This window comes from Castor canadensis, chromosome 7, assembly GCF_047511655.1.
Source record: "Castor canadensis chromosome 7, mCasCan1.hap1v2, whole genome shotgun sequence".
NCBI lineage: Eukaryota > Metazoa > Chordata > Mammalia > Rodentia > Castoridae > Castor > Castor canadensis.
The window spans coordinates 157256764-157284012 of record NC_133392.1 but is presented as its reverse complement, the minus strand read 5'-3'; the positions used below and the strand labels follow the sequence as shown (position 1 = coordinate 157284012).

General features: G+C 42.8%; 1 protein-coding gene and 1 pseudogene across 9 annotated transcripts in view; one reads left to right on the top strand and one right to left on the bottom strand.

Moving 5' to 3' along the window:
• Rere (arginine-glutamic acid dipeptide repeats) overlaps window positions 1–27249 on the bottom strand; it is a 379832-nt gene that overhangs the window by 31975 nt on the left and 320608 nt on the right. For all 9 annotated transcript variants that reach the window (XM_074081432.1, XM_074081437.1, XM_074081435.1 and 6 more), the window contains one exon: window positions 23750–23830. In XM_074081432.1, coding sequence (XP_073937533.1) covers window positions 23750–23830 — 81 coding nt within the window. The remainder of the gene's footprint in view (window positions 1–23749; window positions 23831–27249) is intronic.
• Window positions 49–5933, top strand: LOC109682345 (poly(rC)-binding protein 2 pseudogene; annotated as a pseudogene).

Genomic DNA, 27249 nt, shown 5'->3' with positions numbered 1-27249 from the left:
GTAGCTAAATGAACTTCTAATGGGAAAAGGATGGACCCTCAACCTCAAATGAATGCCAGCAATGAGTCCAGCAGTAAGTATTAGAGGCTCAACTTATTGAGCTGATGAGATACTTGGACAGAACTAGACAGTGAGAGAATCCAAGAAAATGGATCCAAGAATGCTCTGCTCTGACTAAGACCATGTCTAGTATTTATTATTCTGCTTCTATGAGGCAAAGGTAACAACTACCTCTTTCCTCCATACTTAAAGAATGGTTATTCCATTAATTACCTTCCTGGAGGAGGTTCCAGGAAAGATCCACCCTCTAAGGGTTAACTTCCAGCCAGCACTAGGAGTCCTAATGATTAATGAGAAGGCAAAAACAACTGGGGAGAGTTAATCTCTTACCCACACAATAATTCTCTTACTCCCAACCCTTAGCACACATCCACTTCTATTTACAGAAGTGGGAATGAGAGAAGGGAAGATGGGGAGGGTGGCAAGGCTGTGATATCACTCAGCATCCATTCTCTGATGATACTGTTTCCAGTTGGCACAAACTTGAACCCTATCGGTGCCAAACACCAAAAGGTGATGGAGTAAAATAAACAAAACAAAGGCTGATGAAGTTGAAGAACATGACATGAACGTAACTAAGGTCTAAAAAGTACCTGTCCTTTTGGAACCAGTCCTGTTACCAAATTCTCTTACTCTTTACTAGAGAAGTGAAATTTGGGAGGAATGCAGCAGAATTCTGAAGACTGCTTAGCTACATGCAAGATTTTTATTTCCTTTTCAGCTGTGTATAACAATGAGAGCAGGCAACACTCTAACAAACCTAGCTTAATTTTAACAGTACAAAGTACTGCCAATTACTCCTCTTTGTAAGTTCAAAGGTCAAATCAAACTTATGTTAACTTAATTTTATTTTTTTACTTTAACATAAAGTCAACCATTTGGTACATTCATGATGTGTACATCCATCACATCTATCTAGTTCCAAAACTTTGCCCATCCCCAATGGAGACCCCATCATGCAGTCCAAATCCACTTTAGAAATATCACTCATTGTACTATATCATGCCTTCTCCACTAAGTATCAGTTTATTCACTGTCAGTAACATCTTCACATTTTGAAAGAGAAAATTTAGTGGGGCACCGGTGGCTCAGGCCTACAATCCAAGCTACTTAGGAGACAGAGATCAGGAGGATCGAAGATTGAATGAAGCTAGCCCGGGCAAATAGTTGGTGAAATCCTATCTTGAAAATATCCAACCCATAAAAGAGCTGGCAGAGTGGCTCAAGTGGTAGAATAACGCCTGTCTAGCAAGCATGAAGTCAAACACTAGTACTGCTAAGAAAAAAAGGAAAATTTGGCCAGGCGAGTCAGCTCAAGCCTATAATCCCAGGAACTCAGAAGGTGGAGATCAGGAAGATTGTGGTTCAAAGTCAGAGTTGGCAAAAATATGTGACAACCTATCTAAAAAATAACTAAACCAAAAAAGGGATGGGTATGTGGTTCAATTGGTAAAGCATCTTCCTAGCAAGTGGGAGGTCCTAAGTTCAAATGCCAGTACTGCTTAAATAAATAAATGATTAAACACATAAATAAAATTTAGGTTGTAGGGAGCAGTATCACAAATGTTTTCCAATCTATCACGTGATTTACATACACCTGGTAGGTAGCTGTCTTGAACAAATATGAAGAAAAAATAATAGGAACTAATTCTAAGTGAATGTTTAGACAGACAGAGAGTCAGAAATGGCAAAACAAAGTCCTGATTTAGTGTGAACAATCTGACAAGTCAGCATAACCTCTCAACTTCCGCTCCCTCCCGCATATGGAAACAAACAGTATAAGTCTCACTGACAAGTATGAACATTAAGTCAGTGTAGTGCTCAAAATAATGCCTGGCATATATAGCAGCTTAAATAATGTTACCTATAATCCTTGCCCCTTTGTTTTAAAAATGATTTTTAGCAAGGTACCGGTGGCTGACACTTATAATACCAGTTACTAAGGAGGCAGAGATCAGGAGGATTACAGTTCAAAGCCAGCCCTGGACAAACAGTTCATGAGACCCTATCTCAAAAAAAAAAAAAAAAAAAAAAAAAAAAAAAAAAAAAACTTTATAAAAAAGGGCTGGTGGAATGGCTCAAGGTATAGGCCCTGAGTTCAAGCCCCAATACCACCAAAAAAAAAAAAAAAAAGTGATTTTTATTTTATTTTTGTGATTCTGAAACCTACGGCCTTGTGCATGCTAGGCAAGCATTCTACCACTGAGCCACACCCCCCCACTCCCATATAACCATTGCTTCTTTTTTTCATTTCAACTTCATGAGGGAGATTCTATTCATTCTTTCCACATTTCACAGTGTCTAAGAGAATGAGTGGAAGAGCTAGGCCTTGAATCTAATTCTGAGTTTACTTTCTCAACAACTATGCTACAAAATCTACCACAGGACAGTCTTCCTGATCACATGTACTAAAATTCAGCAAAATCACAGGTGAAAATGTTAATAACTCAGCATGCCTAAAGCTCTGTAACCAAACTAGCAGCTATGGTTTTATTTACTGCTAGCTCCTCACTTTTTAAGCTTTGAGGATTCATGTTCTTCAGGCCAGCATCCCTTTCTGCCCATATACTACCAGTGGTAGGTCTTCTGGTCTTTTCCATCCTCCCTGAGCACTAACCCGGCATCCAAATCCCTAAGCCACTACACCTCTTGCCTTTTCTGATTCCAGGCTCTTTACCCTCTGATATGCACTGAGTAGTAAGAAAATTCATCAAAGAGTGACTTCAACCTTCAACTTCAATTCAGCAATACAAGTATTTCTTGAGCACCTGTGCACAAGGTGTTATGGTAGAGAAGTAAGACAGTCCTTGCCTTCAGGAGCTTAGTCCAAGTAAAGAAAGGGCTACTATGTGACTGTGAGACAAACAGAGTCAGATAAGGCCCTCAGAGAGGCATGTTCAAGAGAGGATGGAGCAATTCCCATCAAAATTCCAATGACATTCATTAAAGAGATTGAAAAATCTACTGTGAAATTTATATGGAAACACAAGAGGCCACGAATAGCCAAGGCAATACTCAGTCAAAAGAACAATGCAGGAGGTATCACAATACCTGACTTCAAACTATATTACAAAGCAATAACAATAAAAACAGCATGGTACTGGCACAAAAACAGACATGAAGACCAGTGGAACAGAATAGAGGATCCAGATATGAAGCCACACAACTATGAGCAACTTATCTTTGACAAAGGAGCTAAAAATATACGATGGAGAAATAGCAGCCTCTTCAACAAAAACTGCTGGGAAAACTGGTTAGCAGTCTGCAAAAAACTGAAACTAGATCCATGTATATCACCCTATACCAAGATTAACTCAAAATGGATCAAGGATCTTAATATCAGACCCCAAACTCTTAAGTTGATACAAGAAAGAGTAGGAAATACTCTGGAGTTAGTAGGTATAGGTAAGAACTTTCTCAATGAAACCCCAGCAGCACAGCAACTAAGAGATAGCATAGATAAATGGGACCTCATAAAACTAAAAAGCTTCTGTTCATCAAAAGAAATGGTCTCTAAACTGAAGAGAACACCCACAGAGTGGGAGAAAATATTTGCCAATTATACATCAGACAAAGGACTGATAACCAGAATATACAGGGAACTTAAAAAACTAAATTCTCCCAAAACTAATGAACCAATAAAGAAATGGGCATGTGAACTAAACAGAACTTTCTCAAAAGAAGAAATTCAAATGGCCAGAAAACACATGAAAAAATGCTCACCATCTCTAGCAATAAAGGAAATGCAAATTAAAACTACACTAAGATTCCACCTCACCCCTGTTAGAATAGCCATCATCAGCAACACCACCAACAACAGGTGTTGGCGAGGATGTGGGGAAAAATGAACCCTCTTACACTGTTGGTGGGAATGTAGACTAGTACAACCACTCTGGAAAAAAATTTGGAGCCTACTTAAAAAGCTGGACATCGATCTACCATTTGATCCAGCAATTCCACTCTTGGGGATATACCCAAAAGACTGTTACTCCAGAGGCACCTGCACATCCATGTTTATTGCGGCACTATTCACAATAGCCAAGTTATGGAAACAGCCAAGATGCCCCACCACAGACGAATGGATTAAGAAAATGTGGTATCTATACACAATGGAATTTTATGCAGCCATGAAGAAGAACGAAATGTTATCATTCGCTGGTAAATGGATGGAACTGGAGAACATCATTCTGAGTGAGGTTAGCCTAGCCCAAAAGACCAAAAATTGTATGTTCTCCCTCATATGTGGACATTAGATCAAGGGCAAACACAACAAGGGGATTGGACTATGAGCACATGATAAAGCGAGAGCACACAAGGGAGGGGTGAGGATAGGTAAGACACCTAAAAAACTAGCTAGCATTTGTTGCCCTTAATGCAGAGAAACTAAAGCAGATACCTTAAAGCAACTGAGGCCAATAGGAAAAGGGGACCAGGAACTAGAGAAAAGGTTAGATCAAAAAGAATTAACCTAGAAGGTAACACCCACGCACAGGAAATCAATGTGAGTCAATGCCCTGTATAGCTATCCTTATCTCAACCAGCAAAAACCCTTGTTCCTTCCTATTATTGCTTATACTCTCTCTACAACAAAATTAGAGATAAGGACAAAATAGTTTCTGCTGGGTATTGAGGGGGGGAGCGGGAGGGGGTGGAGTGGGTGGTAAGGGAGGGGGTGGGGGCAGGGGGGAGAAATGAACCAAGCCTTGTATGCACATATGAATAATAAAAGAAAAATGAAGAAAAAAAAAAAAAAAGAGAGGATGGAGAGGAAAATCACAGAAATTACAACCCTAGGAAAGGATTAAAGAAGGAAAAAAAAAGTTTGAAAAGGATAGGGTTGCCACCTGAAGTAACGAAGAAGGACAAGTAGGCTTCTGGACAGGAAACTGCAGGAAACGCACGAGGAGGACAGGAAGCCTAAGTGGTTGGGAAGGGGTGGGGGGCAGGGGTAGAGAGGGTCGAGGTACACAAAAGAAAACACCAAGAAAAGAGGCTGGGCAAGCTAATTGGGGTTGTAATATAAAGGGCCTTAACTACCAGGTTCAAGAGTTAAGACTGAATGTGGCATCTTTAAAGTGTTTGCTATGATTATTGAAAGAGGGTACCAGTAGCTCTTTGACCAATAGCACAGCTGCCACTAGATCCCCTGACACCCTAAGGCTGGTGCTAGTCAGTGTGGCTCTCTCACTGGAAAAGGCGGTTGCAAAATCAAGGAAATCTGAAAGAGCACAGGGATTCAGGTTCAGGCAGCAGGGAATATGCTCCCCAACTCAACGGAGCGGACCATCACTAATGCTGGCATTCCGCAATTCATCATTGAGTGTGTTACACAGACCTGCGCGGTCATGTTGGAGATTCTCTTCCAATCTCCCCCCAAAGGGTATGACCATCCCATACTGGCCCAAGCCATCAAGTTCTCCAGTCATCTTTACAGGTGGTCAGGACAGGTACAGCACAGGCAGCAACAGTGCGAGTTTTCCCCATACCACCCTATGCATGTGCCTCAGCCCTGACCTCGAGGGACATCTCTAGAGGACAATATCATTCAAGGACAGTATGTCGTTCCACAGCCAGATTTGAGCAAGCTGCATCAATTGTCAATGCAACAGTTTCATTTCCCATGATGCATGGCAACATGAGATTCAGTGCAGGTTTGGGTACATCTGCTCAGACTACTTCTCACGAACTCATCATTTCAAATAACTTGATTGGCTGCATTACTGAGCACCAGGGCACTAGAATCAGTGAGGTCTGTCAGATGTCTGGGACACACAAAACTGCGAATCCAGTAGATCTACTGGAGCATTAGCCTGGCTCAACAGCTAATCAATGTGAGGCTTTCCGTGGAGACAGGTGGCATGGGGAGCAGCTAGAACAAGGCAGATTCATCCATAATCTCTTTCTGCTGTTCACTACCATTGCCCATGATCCATCTGTGTAGTTTCTGAACAGTCAGTAATTCTGGGTTTTAAACAGTTTGTAAATTTTAAGTTTCTACATACTATCACCCACTGGTGATTTTTTAGTTAAAACTTTTTAATTCCTTTCTCTGCTCAGCTGTTAATGCTGAGATTCTGTCTAGTTTTGTAAGCTTCGCCCCCTCCCTGCCTTTTGTGCTGTTTTTTCTTTTTGCACATCAATTTTTCTGTTTGTCATGGAAAATGTAAGAATGGAATATTAATACAGTTCAGTTCAGTTCTGCAGCATAAGGAGCTAACAACAGATGACAGTGAGCATCCTTATCCTGCTGTAAGTATTCTAAAGGCTTTCAAATGTGAAACATAATAATTTTGGCAGGCACCCTTTTTCTGGTTAGCAGTAGGACATGTATGTCCCACTAGTCTGCTACAAGTCATCATTATGATTTCTACAGCTGGATCTGAAATGGCCTAGGAACACTACCAACCGTCATGCTGGGAGAAGCCCAAGTCAAATGTAGTGGCCAAGTACAGGTACACAGGTGAACATCCAGCTAAGCCCAGACTTAACAGTCATTATTCCAGACATGAGTAAAGAAGACAACTATTTGTGTCACCCCCCAGCCATGAGGAGAAAAGAAAAGTCACCTGCACTGTGATGTGTCCAGAATTCTTTAATCATGGAATCCATAAACAGAATAAAATGGATGTTTTACACCACTGAGCTTGGGGCCACACGTCATATACAGTAGACACTTGGGGGACATGACTAGAGCCTCTGATGCAAACTATCCTCACATTCCTGGACAAATCCTACTGGGTCACCATGCAGTGCTTGGGTTCCATTTGCTAACGTCTGTCCTAGAATGCTTTACATTTCTGTTGATGTGAAAAACTGGCCTACAAAAAATTCTTTCTTCTTACACTGCACTTACATGATTTTGGTTTAAGTTTAAAGTCACTTTTTAAAAGCTAGGAACCTTGTCTTCCTAGTCTATGTCTATGAAGCAGCTTATATAAGATATGTTTGCTAAATATTTAGTATGACTCACCTGTAAAACTCTCTGGAGGTGGTGCTGAAAGAGGAGTGCTTAAACTACTGAACCAACCTTTAAAGTGATTATTATGCAGAATCTCTATTCTTGAGTTTTGGTAACTTTCTAAATTTCCTGTTGTGAAATTTTTCACACAGTAGTCCTTTTACACTCACATGTGTGCATGTTAAAAAATTCTGAGCCAGGTCCCAGTGGTTCATGCCAGTAATCCTAGCTACTTGGGAGGCTGAATCAGGAGAATCTTGTTCCAGGCCAGCCCAGGCAGGTGAGACCCCATCTTCAAAATAACAGAGCAAAATGGACTGGAGGAGTGGTTCAAGTAGTAGAGTGCCTGCTTTGCAAATACAAAGCCTGAGTTCAAACCCCAGTCACAACAACAACAAAAGCTAAACAATAAAAAACCCACAACTGCCTGTACCTGTTCCTCTATTTCATTCTAGTATTATTTACTTGACCTTTCTTTTTTTTTCTATGATTAGTCTTGCTTCGTCTCTTATATTGGCATTTTCAGAGAATCAGCTTTTAAGGGTGGATCACCCACCTCCCCTAACACCCATAATTCACTAGTACAGACTGCTACCTTTATTATCCCCTTCCACACCCCACACCCCCGTTTCAGTATGGTGGTTTGAATCAGGACTTTGTGCTTGCTAAGCAGGCTTGAGCCATACTTCCAGCCCCATTTTTGATACAGGTTTTTTTCGAGATAGGGTCTTGCAAACTATTTGCCTGGGCTGGCTTTGAACCTTGATCCTCCTGAGTAGCTAGGATTATAGGCGTGAGCTATAGATGCCCAGCTTGCTCAATCTTTCTATTTATGATTCTCATAGTAGGTGAGGTCTCAAAAACTTCTTGCCTGGACTAGCCGCGAATGGAGATCCTCCTGACCTCAGCCTTGTGCATGGCTGGAGTGAATGAAAGGAGCTTATCTCTATACCCAGCTATTGGTTGAGGTAGGGAGTCTCACAAAACTTTTTACCCAGCAGGCCTTGAACCACCATCCTCCTCATCTCTGCCTCCCAAGTAGCTGAGATCATAGGTGTGAGTTGCAGGTACCTGGATATCATTTAACTTTTTTTTTTTTTGTGGTGGTATTGGGGCTTGAATGCAGGATCTTAGGTTTGCTAAGCAGGTCCTCTACTACTTGAGCCACTCTGCCAGCACTATCATTTACCTTTTTAAAAAGTACTGTCTTTAGTTGTTGTTCCCTTTCTATGGTCCTTGATAAAACACTTAGCTCTCTTTTTTTTTTTTTCTTCACCCAAAGATCCCTAGTGATTCTGAACTAAAACTACCAGTATTTATCTCCTTCTCTTCACAAGAGAAGCAAGGTGATTTTTGAAGTATCATAAAGTTTTCTGGGAACAAGGAGAGCTGTAGGCTGTGCTAGAACACTGAAAAGATTAATAATGGTGGAGAAGGAAGAAGAGAAAGAAGCATGGCAAGCAGGCCAGAAGTACCACAGGCCTTAGAAATGCACACACTCAGCCCATCACCAGTGGCTCATGCCTATAAAACTAGCTACTTGGGAGGCTGAGATTGAGAGGATCAAGGTCCAAGGCCAAATAGTTCAAGAGACCCCCATCTGCAAAATAACCAGAGTAAAATGAACTGGAGGTATGTTCAAGTGGTAGAACACCTGCTTTGTGAGCAGGAGTTCAAATCTCAGACCGCTCCCCATCCCCCAAAAAAATAATGATAAGGAAAAACTATCCATGCTGAGATTACATTTAGAGATAAAAGTGTAAAAAATCTCAACCTGCCCTCAAATGATCCAGGTGGAAAATATTCCCCTATTCACAGACACCACAAAAAAGGAGTTACGGAACTGTGATAAAATGTTAGTATTTAGGGGAGCTGGGTAAAGAACATATAGGAATCTTCCATACTATTCTTGCAAATGTTGTTTCACATCTGGATAATTTTGAACTGAGTGACTTGTGCATGGGACAGTCAAACTTGATGTTTCTATGTCAGTGTGAGAAAGTGCAACTGAGAATAATTGGTCCAAACAGACTCTTAAGAAACATGCACACAGCATTTTAGAACAAATTTTGAACTCAGGCAAGCTTCTCCTACAAGTGGGAGAAAAGAACCTTGCCATAGGTGTCCTCCAGAACCCCTCATTTCCACAAGTTTTTAAAAAACTTGCCTCAAAAAAGGCATTAGTAACTCTGGCTAGAAGCTGATGAATACTAAGGGTAAGGTCCTTTGTGTTTGCTGGGTAAGTGCTCTACCACATTAGCCACCCTGACCCCCAGCCCTATGTGACCAAATTGTGACAGGCTCCCAAGACCTAACCTAGAAGGAAGAAGGGCCACATTTTTCCCAAGAGAAAGAGACTGAACAGACTCTGGGACACGGATCAAACAGAAACTTCAATCACAGTGCCCTTTGCAAGGTTCCTAGCTGGCATCTTTAAAGCCCTAGGACACAAAGGGATTACACATAGTTGTACTTCATCACTGTATGTTGGCCAAGGAATCCTACTGGGATTATGAACTTGTGCAGTAACAAAATCTCACGTTCCTTCTATGAAAAGTTAAACATTTCTGTAAACTTAAGCACTTACCACAGAGCAGGGGCAAGGCATACCCCACCCTGATCTGGATGGTCTATGCATACACCAAATCTGGTGTCACTATACCTTAAATTTTTCACCTGTAGCATGTGCAATAATATCAGCACCCTCACAGGCATGCTAGGAGGATTGGTGAAATGATGTAAGGGGTTCTCAATTGCAAGAATAAAAAGAACTATAAATGAGGTTAAAGCAGTATGGTTGTCCTTCTTTTGAGATGGAGAACCAAAGGAAGATTGAAGGAATGCCACTTTTGCTGACTTGCTGCTTTTTGAGACCCCTCCTTCCACTTGGCAGGAGCCCCAGAGGTCAGTCTACCATGATTTTTAACTTGGGCAACAAAATTTCAAGACAAGTTGTACAATGGCTTCCTGGAACACCTTGAGGAGAGGTAACACAACACAGTTTCCACAAAGCTTGTCACCTTTAGCATTAAAAGCAAAAGGTAGCCCTGGGAGGAAGAAAAGCAAACGCACAGAGAAAATGTTTTCCCTTGCTCCTCTGCCACCAAGCCTGGCACAGTGGATCTATTGGGCTGCAGCTGCTTTCATAACAAATGCTTAGCCTCTACTAAGTCAACCTAATTAGCCATGAAAAGCAGGGGGGTCTGGGGAGAACAAAATTAAACAAACCTAATCAAAGCCAAACAGTAACAAGGGCACCAGAAACATTTCTACTGTATCACATCCCATAGGCTGGCTGGGAGCCTGGAATTTTCATCACAACTTTTCAAAGGGAGGGAAAAAAATATTTCACAAAAGCATTATCAAGGCTCCAACCCAGGATGCCCTGCTGTACAACAAAAATTTGTGAGAGGTCAGCTATTCAAGGAGTCAAAACCCCAGCATGTAGAAACCGCAGGGCTTTTATATGGTGGGAGGGGTTCTTAAAACCACTACTGTTTTGCACTGAAGTCTCCAGGCTTCACAGATCATTAAAGGTTTCTGAACCACAGAGAAAGAGGGCAGAGTTAAGGAAATAAATCAAAAGTTCCTCTGGGATGTGCGAATACTTACTTACAAGAGGCTTTCAGCACACGAATATCCTTCACATTAAACAACAGGGAGGACTTTTCAAAAGGAGAGAGATTCATTTTGTTATAAGCAATATACTTTCTTTTTGGTTTAAAGGTTATGCGTGCTATAAAAATGATTCTTGCTTTGAGTGCAGGTTGAGGGGTGGGGTGGGGAAGAAGGCTGGACTAGGGGGAAAAATGGGTGAACAAAAAGCCAAAGAAATGTTATTTGGGGTGCCCCAAACAAGCTAAAACGCCTTATAATGTTTTAGGGATGGAAAATGAGTTAGCAGAACTATGACATTTATTCGTTGCCATCCTCACCTAAGAACTGAAATCAGTTTCCCATAGCCAGAAACAATTCTGTTTTTATTGTTTTATTTTTTCTGTAGAGCACACAGGTAAAGCCATGGGCAAACATCATGCACATGAAGGAAGGTCATCTCATATCATTAAAAAGCTGCAGCTAATGCAAAAGTAGCAAGGATACCTAAGGATCTGAGTTTAGCCTGAGGTTGGCTATAATTGCATTCTGTATGTTCTGACCTACTCTCCAGCTTCCCAGAAGTCAACACAATGACATGCTCAACTAACCTACTCAGACTGGACTAGCTTGTTACAATGACCAGGCAGGCAGCAGGCTGGAGTAGAACTGCTCCTTTGTCCATCGGGACGTGAGCAGCACTGCTTTGGGGTGCGTGGGATCAAGGAAGGGGAAAAGCTACAAATCCAATTCAGCTTTGGAAAATTGACAGCAAATACCAGAGCAATGATTTCACCTTGCAATTTTTCACCTTAAAATTCAGGGATCCTTGGCTGGTCTGTGAACAGCCCGTTTCCAGAGATTTTGTTTCTGAGGGGAAGAGGAGAAGAGTAGCACTCAAGCTTTGCTTTCCACAGCTAGTTTGAAACAGAAGCAGCAAACCAATGTGCTATCTTATGCCTCAGCCAGTTTACCAAAATGTGTAGGAATGTGCTAAGCAACTCATCATCACAGGGTTCCTGGGGAGTCTCTGGCATCGTGACTGAAGCAAACAGTTTCCGTCTAGAGGAAAGAGCCTCTATTTCATGCATGATTATGTTAGGCCTGGCCACTGTAACTCTGGTTGTCAAAATGGCAGGGCATGCACTGCTGTTGTCAGGTAACATCTTTTACTAAATTCTACCATTAATGCTTTCTCATTATGGGAAACAAGAGCTGGGTCAAAATGGTAAACTCAAGATACTTCAACTCAACTGAACAAACAACACCTCTGTGTGACTCAGGTTACTCTAGCAAGTGTGTGCTGACACATGGCAAGCATTGAATTACTACTTGTGCCAAGTAAGGGATGGGGACAGTCACCCTGGCCACCCCACACTGCTGGAGCTGGGGCATCTCTGTCATCTTTGCCTTTCTGTGATATCAGGTTTTACAGAGGGGCCAAACAAAAAAGTTCCAAAGGAGTTCACCGTTCTAGAATGGATGCTGCAAGTTGCAGAGGAAAGTGTGGATAGCCTAGAGCCAGAAGCCCAGGCCCAGGATGTGTCAACTACCCTCATCCATGTGAGGTGCATCTGAGAGGGAACGGCAGCAGTTCTCCACCTCTCCAAGGGCCACAGCCTAGGCAAGGATGGAGGGTGAAGCAAGTCAGATTTGGGCTTTTCTAGGGTTTGAATTCAGGGCCTTGTGCTTGCTAGGCAGGTGCTACTACTTGAGCCATGCCCCAAGTCCCTTTTCTTTTAGTTACTAAAATAAAGGGTCTCATGCTTTATGCTTCCTGCATAGCTGGGATTACAGAAATGTACCACTACACAAGGCTTATTTGTCGGTGTCTAACATTCTGCCTAGCCTAGAATGGTTATCCTCCTGAGTAGCTGGGATTACAGGCATGGACACTGCACCCGGCAGATTTTAGCTTTTGATTAAAAGGAAGACATTTCAAAGGATGGAACCGTCCAAACCCACCACAAGTTGAATGGGTTCAGAGTTACCAGGAGTTCAGGAGTAAAAGGGAAGGAATGGTTTGGTGGGTTCAAGCATTGGGAGATAACTCAATGGACAGTAAGGTTACTTCAAGGTCTTTCTTTGGCATGGCATTTCAAACAAGTTTAAAACACTTCAAAAAGTTCCAAGAGAAGTTGACACTTGGAAAAATAGCAATCAGAACACAGCACTACACAGAAAAAAACAGTACACTTTGAGTCTGAGAAAAATACACTGGACAAATGGATATGAATCCCTTGTACATCTTAATACAAATGCAAAATGACCACATAAAGAAGCATCCATTCTTTAAGTGAAACGCTCTGGCTGGGCAATGGTGGCTAATACTGGTAATCCTAGTTACTTGGGAGACTGAGATTGAGAGGATTATGGTTCAAGGCCAGCCCAGGCTAATGGTTCATAAGACCCCAAATTCCAAAATAATGAGGGCAAAATGGACTAGAGGTGTGGCTCAAGCAACAGAATACTTGCTTTGTAAGCACAAAGTCCTGAGTTTAAATCCCAGTCCCACCCAAAAAAAAAGGTACTACTTTGCCTAATTATCTGGTGAACATCACAAGGTAAAGCTTGGGTTTGAACTCAGGGCTCTGCGCTTGCAAAGTATGCACTCTACCACTTAAGCCACACCTCTAGCCCATTTTCATTTTACTCTGGTTATTTTGGAGATGGGGGTTCTCATGAACGATTTGCCCAGGCTGACATCAAACCGTGGTCCTCCCAAACTCAACCTCCCGGGTAGTTAGAATTATAGGCATGAGCCACCAGCATGAGTTGCCAAACTCAAAAAAATCCAACTCCTGCACATGGGAACAAAGAAACAATGGCAGCAGCTGAGGAAAAGCCAAGACTAAAGCATCACTGAAGAAAATCTTTATCTTAATATTGTCTACAGTATCCTCAGTGGTGTTTTACTCATACAGCAAATACCCATGATTAAAAAACTGTTCTCAAGAGAATAAAATAGCAAATGACGGTGACTCACTAACAGACTAAAAGAAAAGAAAAATGCATCAACAGTCACAGGAAACTTACAATGCTACAGAGATCTGCCAACATTGAGTCTCCTCCACCCCGCCTAGCCTCACCTTAGCACACATACACATCCGCATGCACGCATGCACGCGCGCGCGCGCGCACACACACACAAACACACACATTCATTCTTTAGTAATTGTTTTGAAGCCAATCTGCAATTGGTTAATGGCTTACTCCATTGCTAAAGACAGTATTTTATTCTTGATTGGCTCAATAAACCTGCTGAGAAAAATAAACAATAGATTTCAATCTTATAAATAATCTAGAACATAGGACCGCTGTACAAACACTAGAATTGCCCACAATAAACAGAAAAGAAAGGCCTAGTGAACCCCAAGTCCTGTCTTACTGTTTTGAGACACTGGAATTAACAAGGATTTCCTATGCATTCCACAATGTGGAAACCACTGGGGTATCTGGGGTATCCAGGTTTTGGCTGGTCTTAGAAACAGCAACATGGTGGCTCACGCCTATAATCCTAGCTACTCAGGAGGATCAAAGTTTAAAGCCAGCCTGGGCAAACAGTTCTTGAGACCCTATTTTGAAAATACCTAACACAAAAAGGGCTGGTGATGGGGGCTCAAGGTGAAGGCACTAAGTTCAAGCCCCCATACTGCAAAAAAAAAAAAAAAAAAGATGAGGAAAATATTTCCTTAAGTTTTCATCTTTTGGGACTGATAATTACATCTCTGTGGTTAGGATGTACTTTTAACCTATTATTCACACATATGAACACATACATATATCTCATTTTTAACAAATATTAAGGGCACAAAAGGTGGCATAAAGAGGTATTAAGATAAGGTTCCTGTTCAGAAGGCTTTATATACTATATAAACATATACACAAATGCACGTGTGTGCAGAATGAAGATCCATGGAAGCAGAGTCCAAAGTTAAGGCTACAAAAAGTAAGTATTAATGTTTAAAGGGTGGAATAAAATGTACTTCCTCTAGGAGGGATGAGCTGGCTCTCTGTAGAGGGGGCTCCAGCAAGCTGGGCAATTCAGGCTCCTTTCTGAGATGCACACAAGCACAGCTGCTCCACTGCTGTGAGCGCCTTAAAGGAAGCCTGTGCTCACCTCCCACCATAGACAGCACAGGTGTGGGTTACAAAAAGCTCTGCCAAAACTCCCAACTTTGCCATCTGGGATGGTACAGGCATCTTAATGACCAGTTCTGGGAATTATGATGCCACAATAAAAAAAGGACTTAAGATGCATGAACAAAACAAAGAATGTATTTCCAAAATGGAAAACACAACTGCCATTAATAGTGAAACTTATGTGAAAAATTTAACACCACAGGTCTGGAGGCATACCTTTAATGGTAAAGTATTTGTCTAGCACTTGCAAGGCTCTGGGTTCAATCTCCAGCACCACAAAACAAGTATCTCAGAAAGAAAACTTTACTTAATGGAATTCTGGTATCTCAAGAAAGGTTTCTCCTGCTTGCTTTTCCTAGTCACATAAACACAACTAATGGTTTTCAAATTATATACAATAAAAAATTTTCTGTTTGGGGTAAGGGATGTATGTCTTTCCTACTGGTGAGCAGCTGTGACTTAGACTGAGGTTAATATTTTACTTTATTTCTTGAAATAATAATTTTTTTATTCTGTTTTCTACGTATTACTCAAGGGCATAACCTCAAGTAAGATTAAGTCACATTTTAAAACTTGTTTTTAATACTAGCTTTCTAACAGACTAGATGTATTTTTCGAACATCGGCAAAGTAGGTTTTCAAGTCAGAATGGGTTCACACATCTTATAAGGCTAAAAAGAATCAGACCCATTCAAACCTTTTATTTGTTTTACTCTCATAAAATGGCAGAGGCCTAAAAGTCATAAATGTCTCCAGCTCAAAGCCATCCAGGTAACTCGTAAGAAACGCCAACAGCAAACATGACTGATCCTTGCAGGCAGCATTTAGTTCAAAAGTACTTTAAAGTCCAAAGAACTCTTCATTTGAGTGCAATTTCTTTAAGTAACGGATTTCATGAAATTAAAGCACTCTCATGCCATTTGCATGAGTTCTCATATGTGGGATAAGGCCAAGGACAGGCCTAAGACACTGACACTGAAAACAACAAATATCCAAGGCCTTTGCTTAAAAAGTCACACAGTTTTTAAAATAACAACTTTTCTTTCCAGCATTGGCCCAAAAGTCTCCTACATTACCTTGGTTAAAACTGGACCACTGCCCAGTCAAAATATCCATACAGTTTAGAATATCAGAACTGACAGATTCAAGAGCCCAGTGGCACGGTGACACTGGCCTGTAATCCTAGCAGCACTCAGGAGGCCGGGATACAGGATTATGAATTCCATGCCAGCCTGGGCCACATGGCAAGACTGTGTCAGAAACAAATGAACAAAACAACCAACCAAGCCAACAACAAAGAACTGATGGAGTGGCTCAAGCAGTAGAGTGCCTGACTATCAAACCCAAGGCCATGAGTTCAACGCCAGTACAGCCAAAAAACAAAAAAACAGAATTGATAGATTCAAGCCTCTGCTCCACTTCAATGGGAACAAACCCTTAGCAATGGGACTGCTATAGGATCACAGCAACTGCTGCCAAAATGCAGGGTCTAGAATGGAAAATTTCAACTGCTTGTACCTATGCAGGATAAGTTATTTAGAGAAATAGTATGGCCGGGTGCTGGTGGCTCCTAGCTACTCAGGAGGCAGAGATCAGCATAGTAGTTTGAAGTCAGCCCTGGCAAATAGGTCCACAAGAACCTATCCTGAAAAAAATCTATCACAAAAAGGACTGGTGCAGTGGCTCAAGGTGTAGGCCAAATTCAAATCCCATTACTGCAAGCAAAAAAAAAAAAAAAAAAAAAAAAGAGAGAGAGAGACAGACACAGTATGACACATAAATCTCTCTCATTTTATCACTTTGCCATTTCTTTTCCTATATAAGGGGTACAGGAAAAGAAACCTGAACATAACGTAGTAGTACAGAATGTGTCCACACCATATTAAGAGAACTGCATCATCCCAAAAAAAAGGTTTTTATTAGAAAGCAAAATAGGGTCTAGCATAGCCTAGCACACATTATGACTACATGCCACAAGGAACTGAGAAGGGTAAAAGTTTTCATATGAAATAAGAGAGAATTTACAGTTGGGTGTCAGTAGTTCACATCTGTAATCCAAGCTACTTGGGGAGGCTGAGATTGGGAAGGATGGCCATTCCAGGCCAGACCAGAGAAAAGAAGGTTTGTAAGACCCCATTCTCAACAGAAAAAAGCTGGACATGGTAGTACATGCCTGTCATCTCAGTTACAGCAGACAGTGTAAAACAGGAGGATTGTGGTCCACACTGGCCTGGGCATAAAGTGAGACCCTGTCTCTAAAAGCGTGGTTAATGTGGTAGAGTGCCTACCTAGAAACGGTTAGCCCTGAGTTCAAACTCTAGTACTGCCAAAACAAAGCAGTTACAATTGTGTTTTCTAGGAGAAAATGGAGTGCGAGATGGGAAAACAAGCTATATTAAGATACTAAGAATGAGCTGAACGCTGGTGGCTCAAGCCTGTAATACTAGATACTCAGGAGGCAGAGATCAGGAGGATCACAGTTCGAAGCCAGCCCTGGCAAATAGTTTGTGAGACCCTGTCTAGAAGAAAAAAAACCATCCCACAAAAAAGGGCTGGTGGAGTGGCTTAAGGGCTGAGTTCAAATGCCAGTATGGCCAAAATAAGAATGAAAATAAGCTTATAAACTTTTGAGATAGCTTGAAAAAAATGAGCCCCTAATGGTGAAAGTTTACAACTTAATAGAGACAACATTAGGTTAAGCATGAACATAGGGTTCTGCACTACATGGTGAGTCCTTGAATTCAAAGGGTACGGGATTCTGAGGTCTCTGCATCACTGTAAACAGCAGTGCTTCCTATATATGAATCACCTGGGGAGCTTATTAAAAAGCAGATTCTGCCTCAATAGACATGGACCAGGGTCCCCAGAGAATACAATTTTCACCAACTCCTAAGTGGATGGTGATTGTGCTGGCCTGAGGCCCTCACTGTGTGCAGGTAGGCTACACAGTATTTGTACTAGAGGTACAAGGTTGAAAACCAATCTAAAGTGTTCTTATGTGCTGAAACAAATTTGCCTTTTCTCACTAATGTCAATCTACTCAGGAAGTCCATACTTTGTTATATAACATTAGGTTAAGCATTAGTGAGGTTAGAAAATTGTTTATCTAAGGTTATAATCTGAAATTAAATAAAACTCCATGCTGAAAGCTCATATTGAATGCTAGAGTCATTTTTAATCTCTTAGTATTAACAGAATCTTGATTACTCATTCTTAAGGCTCTTTCTCAACAGTATTTATTCTTTGCTGGGAGAATATGCTCATGCAAATAACATTCTGCCTGAAGAAAAGAGTAATTAATATCCAGTAGTTGTGTACATATTTAATAGAATTCACTCCCAGAAAATGCCTGAGAAAGGAGGCTGATTTTCATGTTATTTCTCAAATGAAAAATTTAAATCTCTGAAACTTTCTATAACACTCAAAGTTAATAAAAACATCAAAATCATTGCTGGACATGGGTGGCTCATGCCTATAATCCTAGCTACTTGGTAGGCTGAGATTGGGAGGATAAAGATTTGAGGTCAGCCTGGACAAATAGTTCAAGAGACTCCATCTCCAAAATAACCAGAGCAAAGTGGACTGGAGGTATGGCTCAAGTGGTAGAGAGACTGCTTTGCAATCTTGAAGCCCTAAGCTTAAATCCCAGCCCCACCAAACAAAACAAAAAACTGTTGCCCCTTCACTGGGCTCCTCTTGATCCCAATCAAATAGCGAGATCAGTGGTAAGCTTCCATTCTCATTTGTCAATTTTCAACTCCCATTTCCTCTAATTAGACTGATTACTACTGAATCTCCATTCCCCAACCCAAATTCTGCACCTGCTTCAGGGCTCAACACAGAAACACTCAACTCTCTTCATAAAAGCCTTCAATGGGCCCTGCTCCCACGCAAACACACTCTTGGGTGGTAGCTCAAAGTTCCCCAAAGTCTCCCTGCAAACTCTAACTTTGGCCTAACGTCCCCTCCATCAGCTTTTGCAACCTCCTCTCCCACAGCATGCTGACCATGCTGCACAATTTCTTGTGTCTCCACCTTTGCTCCTGGCACCTCCTACAGCCGGCGAGTTGTCTTTTCTCCACAGTCCCAACAACGGGCCTATCAAAAATGAGTCCATCCTTTGAAGTCCAGTTTCTACATCATATTCACCTGGTGCTCCAGTCTGAATGCTCATTTTGTAGAGTCTGAACTGCCACCCACTAGGATCCTTAGAATGTACTGCCAAGCACTACAGGCATGTAAGCAGTTCAACTTCCCATGTGTTCCCTGCAGAGTAGGGGTAGCCCCTTGCTTCTCACTATAGACAACCCACCCAATACAGCACTTAACCCAAAACTTTAAAAAAACTATATGGGATGTTTAGCTCTGAAAAAGGTAGAAATAAGCATCTAGCACAGAATCAGTCCATGACAAACCAGGCTTACAAATGAAATGAGTTTAGTCTCTATTGGGCTAGGTGTTCAAAACTAAAACTAAAGAGATAAGAAAGAGAGCTACAGCATGTGCCTTCACACTTTTCCTCTCCCTCCAGAGGCTCTACTTAGTTGGGGTAGATCGAATTGTCTTCTTGCTGACCTTTGTCACATCTAAAAACAGCTCTGCCAGGTCACTGAGGAGGTGCTCCTGTCTATGGTCCAATGCTGGGAACAGAAGACAGAGCTGCACAAAAGGCTAGGATTTAAAGAGCAAATCCTCCAGGTGCCAGACCCAGACATCTTTGGTCATGTTAAGAGAAGGTATATACGTCACTGTGGCCTGAGTAATCAGAAAATGGCAATGTATGTAAAAACTTAAACAGAAATTATTTTTGGATCACCCATGAGTAAGTATTATTCATAACATGGGCTCCCTTGCACATAATGAAGCCTGTTTTATCAGGTATCACCTTAACAACAAACACCATATAATTTATCTACCCAAAATAAAGTATCAGTGCTCAAATTACAATGAAGAGGCCTGGTTCATTTTCTCAGAAGTGCAGTGACAGGACACTCTCTGTGATTTATAGAAACTTACTAACACTCAAGTCTTGAATGTGGTTTAACACAAACAGCTTGAGAGGAAAGAACTATGCATCCAAGGTAAATCTGAGATGCTCTGCTGATTCACTGCTGTTTCACCTACTAATTTTTCATTTTATGAGCATATTAAAGGGAGGCATATGGTTATAGAGAAAATGAAGAAAAAGCAAGAACAAATTACAGGATATTGTACAACTGTTACACTAAAAGATTTAATGTGCAGCTATTCTCTTGGGTACCCAGGAGGTTACCCATTCACCTAAACCTCTCTATAAACAGTTGGTTTTTCACAGTCACAGTCACTAGTCCCACTTCGGTGGGCAGCAGTATTCAGAGAAAAAGCCGACTTTAGCTCCTGTGGAACAAATACCAGAAACCAGAAGAGCCAGGAAAGCTGTGTTATGTCCATGCCCACCAGGTACACTTCTCTGAATCAACTGCACGGAATCCACTTGTAAGAATGGAAGTCTTCTCAATGGGTAACTGCTTATCTTATATGGGCTCAATATAGAAGAACAATCGCGGACAAGAGGTGTAGCTTAGTGGTAGAACACTTGCTTAGCATGCTCAAGGTACTAGGTTCAAACACCCCAACCAAATAAATTTGGTTTCAAACACTCTTTTTTTGGCTGTACTGGAATTTGAACACAAGGCTTCACACTTGCTAGGCAATCTATCACCTCTTGAGTCATTCTTGCTTTGGTTATTTTAGAGATAAGATCTTGCTTTTAGTGCAGGCTGGCCAGGACCAGGAAGCTCCTATTTTACACTGCCTATTGTCACTGGTCTGACAAGTACACACTACCATGCGCCCAACTATTGTTTGAGACAAGGTCTAGTAAATTATTTGTCCAGACTGGCCTTGAACTGTGAGCCATGTGCCTGGTTCAGAATAAAGATACAGATGTCATACCACTTGAATTCTGAAAACAATTCTAAGGGCTAGGAATTATCATCCAATTATGCAGACACGGAAATTAAAGGACAGAGGGCCGAATAATCTTCCTAAGGCCTGTAGCAAATGAGTAGCAGAGGAAGCAAGAATGGCCACTTTGTTCTTAGCAATGGCTAAAGGTGTACAAAGCTTTTATAAGGATGGTAGCACCTATCAAATACTCATGCAAAGAACCACCATTTCAGAGAAAATAACTTGGCATTCCCTATCAGTATTTCACCTGAACAGCTCAAAGCAGACTGCACAGTTAAAAGAGACCTTCAAGTACTACAGTTATGGTAAGGCCAAGAATAGAACACAGGTCTGCTGATCTTTGCTCCTATGCCCAACCAGGCATGTTCTTTCAGATGCTAATTCCCTTCTGATGTTTCAAGTCACTTAAGAATAGCAAAGAAATGAGTTAATAATTCTGGCACATAGAAGAGTGTATGGAAAGTATCTAGACTAGGGGGATTTGCTGTAAAAAGGGCATGACCATAAGATTTCTACCAAGGAAGTTCTGAACCAAGAACACTGATACCTACAAATTTTTTCCATCTTCTGTGGCAAAAATGAAAAATGACCTTTGCCCTCCACAACCTGGGCTGTGAATCATTAGCTTGGCTATGCTGATAACTAAGGAAAATACAAGATGAGTGCCTCTCCCAGCTGATTAAAATACTTACAGATTTACCTTACTACCAAACTCCTCCAATGCAATCAATACTCTGAATGCGTAGCAAATACCAGCCACAGTAACTCCTCCTTCGCTGCAAACCACACTCCCCTGTTTTGCAATGATGGTGCCCTGATGAAGAAGTTGGAACAACCATGACAGAGGCTAGGGAAAGGTCTCAGGTCACAAGGCTGATGCACCCAGAGAGATAGGCAGGCTGTTCACTGAGTCAGAAGTTGGTAAGGGGTAACAAAGAGTGAGTGAATAGATTAGAAGAAACTGAATTTCTGATTTCTAAGTAGAAAAACAGGTAAGAAGAGCCTTACCTACCTTCAAGATTAGTCAGGTCTGTTTCCACAAAGGAATATGCTAGATGAAAATTATATGGCTTTTCCAAATGATAGAAAGTAGAGTTTTGGTTGAGTGCTTAATCACGCTATTGTGTTTATTTTTTTTAGAAGGGGAAAAAGATTCTCCAAACCAAATTCATGATTTACAACTTTTAGCAGAGCAAAAGGACAGATAAAACTTGACGTGAGGTTATAACCTTGCCGATCTCAACTTCAAGACAAATCTATTCACTAATCTCTCTTTTTTTCACTCAGCCAAACCAAAACTCCTACACTTGGGTCAAGGCATTTTCTTTTTTTTTGGTGTCCCCCCTTCCCCCTCACCATCTTTTTGCCTTGTTTTGTTTTTGGCTGTACTGGGGGTTTGAACTCAAGGCCTCACACTTGCTAGGCAGGTGCTCTTATGGCTTGAGCCATTCCACCAGTCCAGACTGAGGTCTGAGCACAAGGCTTCATGCTTATGAATGAAGTAGGTGCTCTACCACTTGAGCTACAATTCCAGTTGGTTTTGTTCTGGTTAGAGACAGGGGCTCTTCAACTCTCTTGAACTATTTGCCTGGGGTGGTCTTGAATCACAATCCTTCCAATCTCAGCTTCTCAAGTAGCTAGAAGCCAGGACTACAGGTGTGCACCATTGGTGCTCAGATTTTAGTTTTTCCAAGTATGTGTCAAGCAAAAATAACTGAAATCCTCAAGAAACTTAAGAGCATTTATTTCACTGTTCCACATTAAATATCTCTTTACAACTTGTTCTAGAAAGGAGAAATAAGATTATATAAATCGGTTCCAGAATACATTTTACTTTAATAATAAACAGATTTCTCTCTTTAACAATTCTCAATGACCATGTCAGCAAATTTAGATACGTGATAGCTATTAAAAACAATCTAATTACTATTGATACAAGTCATCAATTTATACTAGGCTGCACTTGAAATGTTAGAATCTTTCTTCCCTGTTATCTGAGTCCTTAAGGTACTAGATAGTAAGTCCAGAAAAACAGAAAACAAGATCTCCCCTGTCCCCTCGTGGAACCGGTTTTTTTAAAAGAATCAAACTGAAGTAAGCAAGCAACACTCAATAGAAAACAAAATAGCAAACCAACAAAAAGTCCCCCACCTACTTTTACAATGGATAATTCTTCATTCATCAACTACTTCCTAAAGAAGCAATCTGAAGTGCACAGATTAAAAATCAATCACAGCCCTCCCCCCAAGTGTGAGCACTTCCGGTTAAGAGCAGGGTGTAGTGGGTGGTCCCGCTCCTCCCCCACATTCCTCAGAACCACCTGTAAGAAGATCCGGAGAGCAGGCAATTTCAGGTAAATGCCACTGAATCCCTTTCCAGCATTAATTATACTCTCTGAAGTTTCCTTAGCAAACCCTCCCACTCCAAGTTTATCAGAAAGTATTTGTCAAATCTGACCCCAGCTTTGTGGAATAGTTATTTTTTTAAAAGCTAAATTAAGCAATTTATTAAAACCTTGGAGTATCAATCAAATATAAAGTGCAAACTTTTAGGATTGGGCGGAAATATTAAAGATTTAAAGCTACTCTTGTAAAGCAACATTAAGTAAAGAGGGGGAGAAAAACAACAGAATTCAAAGCACAGTAAGCTACAAACCCCTTAATTCTGTTGTTTGGCATGGTGGATGATTTACCAATTACCAAATCCAAAGCAGTGATAAAATGACATTTCCTATGTCAGCCACTGGATTTAAAATTAGACGTTAACGCTCTCACAGTCCCTTCCCCCACCTCTGTTTCTAAAGACCTTTCTGTTCCTACACTTAGGACACGATCTTCTGGAGGATAAGCATGTCACTTTACTATCTAAAATCATGAGCTAAAATTAAAAGTCAAGGAAGTAGAGCGAATAGAATTCTAGCGGCCTGCCTGAGTCTGAGCACAGCATAGGGTTAAAGGAAACCATTTCAGAAGATCAAATGCGGAGAAGCAGCAGGAGCAAAGAAGAAAAAAAAAAATCAAGTTACATAAAGTCTGATTGTACTCACTGTTTCCTTATTGGGAAGCAGCTCCTTTCTAATTCTGAAGAAGTTCTTGCCGTACTGCCTGAGTCCCTTAACGAAGCGTTTCTGTGATAAAAAGAAACAACAAATGGGATGTAAAAACCAAAACCAAAACAGGATGTCAGCAAAGCAAAGATATCTGCAATCAGCAGAATAACAACCACAAAAAAAGTCTGAGCTAGGGAGTATTGACTAGGCAGTTAAGAGTATTTCAGCCGCACAGCTGGGACCCGCTGGCCAGGGCAGCACTCCCCCTCCACATCCCACCCCACCCCCCAACCTTCATGAGAAGGACAACCAGTGTCTGAAGCTAAGACAGTCCCCTCTGACACTAGGCACAGTGTGGCCCAGGAAGGAATAAACAACCAGTATGTCCCGCGTTTCAATAAAGCAGCAACCAGCTTTCCACGCGAAAACGAAGCTTCACCACAAGTGTAGCCGAAGGGGGAAAACAGAACCAGACCTGGTGCCTCCTATCCAAAAGAGTGCCCTGAAGGGCTCAAAGGCCCTTTCCCTAATCCTAGGAATTTAGCAGAAGCCCACGGGGAGCCCCAACCCAGCTGGCCCGCCCTGCCATATTCGTCATTAAAAGGCACTCCAAATAAAGATCCATCGGCACCTCCGCCTTCCTCCAATGCCCCTCTCCATTTTCGTAGCTGTCTCAGATTCATTCCCCCAGCCCAACCAGGAGACTTTCACTTTGTTCCATTCCCCCCAGCAGCCCCTCCCACCCTACCCCAGCCCCCACCTCGGGGCTCCGAGCCGGATCCCAGGCGGCCAGCCCAGCAGCCACAGGTAAGCACGGGTGCGGAGCGGCGAGGGGCCGCCGTCTGTCACTCTGCGCCGGCTCCACAAAGCGCAGGGCGGAGGCGGCCGTGGGCAGCTCGGCGTGTGACCGCGGCGGGGCCGCGCGACGCGGGGCGCGGGGGGCGCGGAGCTGGGGCCGCTGCTGCCGCCGCCGCCGCCTCCGCCGGGGGAGGAGGCTGGAGCACAGCGCGCAGAGCCCGGCACGGCCGCGGGCGGCTGCAAAAGGCGGCCTGGATCGTTGCGCCGCCTGCCCGCCGTCCTCCGTCCGGGTTGGGGCCCCCACGCTCGGCACCGGCCCCGCCCCTGGCCCCAGCCCCGGTCCGACCCCCGCCAGGCAGCCGGAGCCTCCCGGCCCGCGCTGGTATCTCAGGGTCCTCCTTCCAAGCTGGAGCAGGCCGAGAGCAAAGCACAGAAACTTCCTCCCCACCGTGGCGAGCTGGGGGAGAGGGCACCCGCGGTGTGAGGACCCTTCTTAGGCCGCTTGATCTTCAGCCCACACTTCCTCCGGGCTCACACACCGGCAGCAACTCGCCGCACGCTCACTAGCGTCTCCACTGCGAAAAGGGGGTCAGGGGACCTGGCGGGGCCCCTTCCCGCCCGCGACTGTGGGCGGCCCCTCCCAGCCAGCACCCGGAATTAGCCTGCACTTTGCGGGGCGCCGTTCCACAACTAAATCACCGCGGAAGCATCCCAGCCAATAAATCAACTGCCCACCGGGGAGAGGGGCCCCCCACTCCCGGTGTTTGAGACAGGCCAAGCAAACTGAGAGAAAGGCCGGCCTTCTCCTGCAAGAGCCATCTGCAATCTCCTGCTCCCGTTCTGGACGCTTTGTGGTTTCAGATTTTGCCCCTTGCTAAGATATGACTCATCATTGTCAATTTTCAATATAGTTCATACAGTTCAAAGGAAAAATCTGTCAAGGCACCAGAAAGCACACTTTCCTTTGGTCTGAAGAGGAGTGACTACAGTTACTTGATTAAAGCTATCAGCCATATGATCAACAGGCATCCTAGGCAGGGCACACAAGGGAGGTATGGCAAGAAAGAGATGACCCCTGCCTTCAAGCAGCTCCAGTAGGCCCAATGGAGCAGCTGGGTAAACAGATGGATCTTGGGCCTATAAGGAAAGCTTCAGAGGAACAAAGAGTGGTGGGTGGAACTAGGAGGAAGAAGCACCTTGCTCTGCTTGTTAATGTCTTAGAGGAAGTGACAAGGAAGAGTCTGCATCTGCCAGGTGGGCTTCAAATCAGCCAGGAAGGGCACACAGAACATCCTGGGAACTGCCAGGAGTACAGAATGTGCAGTGAGTAGGCAAGGATCCGGTTGCAGAAAGCCCTGAAGAGTTAAGTCCTATTGGTAGGCCAGCCAGAAGTGTTGAAGCATGAGATTTCCCTGAAAAGACCAGACAATACCAGACTCCAGTGACAGTGTGGCCCAAGTGTGGATTAGGGACACACCAGGGTCAGAGCCAGTGACATAACTCAGGTATGCAACGAAGAGGAACTGAAGCCATTCGTTAAGTATTTAAGAATTAACCAAGCACCTAGCAATGGGAGGGATTAAAAAAAAAAAATAAAGGTTGTGTTGGACCTTTATTGAAATTGTGCCTCGTTTTTAGCAGGTAAGAGAAATATGCTTAGAGTCACTACAGAACATTCCAAGACACCACCTGGCCAAGCATAAAGTAGTGAGGCAGCTCCTTAACGGGGCAAGGCAAGGGAGCCCAGAAGAGGGACGGGATGAAGTGGCCTCTGGCAGTTCAGATCAGCTTCACCAGCGCAGGGAGGCAGAAGCCAAGTCACCATGAGGGGCAGCAATGGTGGAGGTGAAGATGAAGGGGCTGTGGAGAGCACTCCAAGAAGGAAAGAAGCGGAGAGTGGGACTGGGCTATGGAAAACAGAGTCTACACAGAGTTGAGATGGGCCATCTAGCACAAATCGGATAGTAGGATGCCAGAATCATGCGATCAAACGTGGGCTTGATGCCAAACAACACACAGCAGATTCATCACAAGAGGCCAACACAAGGAGGCAGCATGTGAGAAAGGTTGATTCTGGGACATCAGAGTGATGTAAACGAGTTCAGATTCCATTTCTTCCATTTATTATGCTGTAATCCTTTGAACATCATTTCAAACCTATTAACCTATTATGGAAGGCCAGGAACCTCCATATATTTATTGAAAATCCTCCCAACTTCACAAGAGAATACTATCATTATCCCCATACTATGGACAAGGAAGCTGAGGCACAGTTAAGCAACCAGATTAAGGTCACTCAGCTCCCCAGAACTCAAATCCTGCCTCCCAAATCTATGTGCTTTATTGCCACTCTCTGTAAAATGCAGCCTACAGTGGTGTCTATTTCCTGATATGGCACCATTACCTAATGCTGGATCTGTGAGTCCAAGTCCTCACAGAGGACAGCTCACCAAGTCCTCAGTATCTTGAGGAAAGGCTGCTCAATACCTTCCTTCCTGCACATCCTAGTGTTAGTTCCAGGCCATGCCTTCATTCCTTTCAAAGGGACCTAGCTTGTTAGCCCACTAGCCAGCCTGTTACAAGCCTCTGGCAAGGAAATTTTAAAACTACAGCAGATTTCACCATGAGTCCTGAACTATCTTCTCCCTAGCCCCTTACCTACAAATAGCATTTTGACCTCTGCAGGACAATGTTTATAC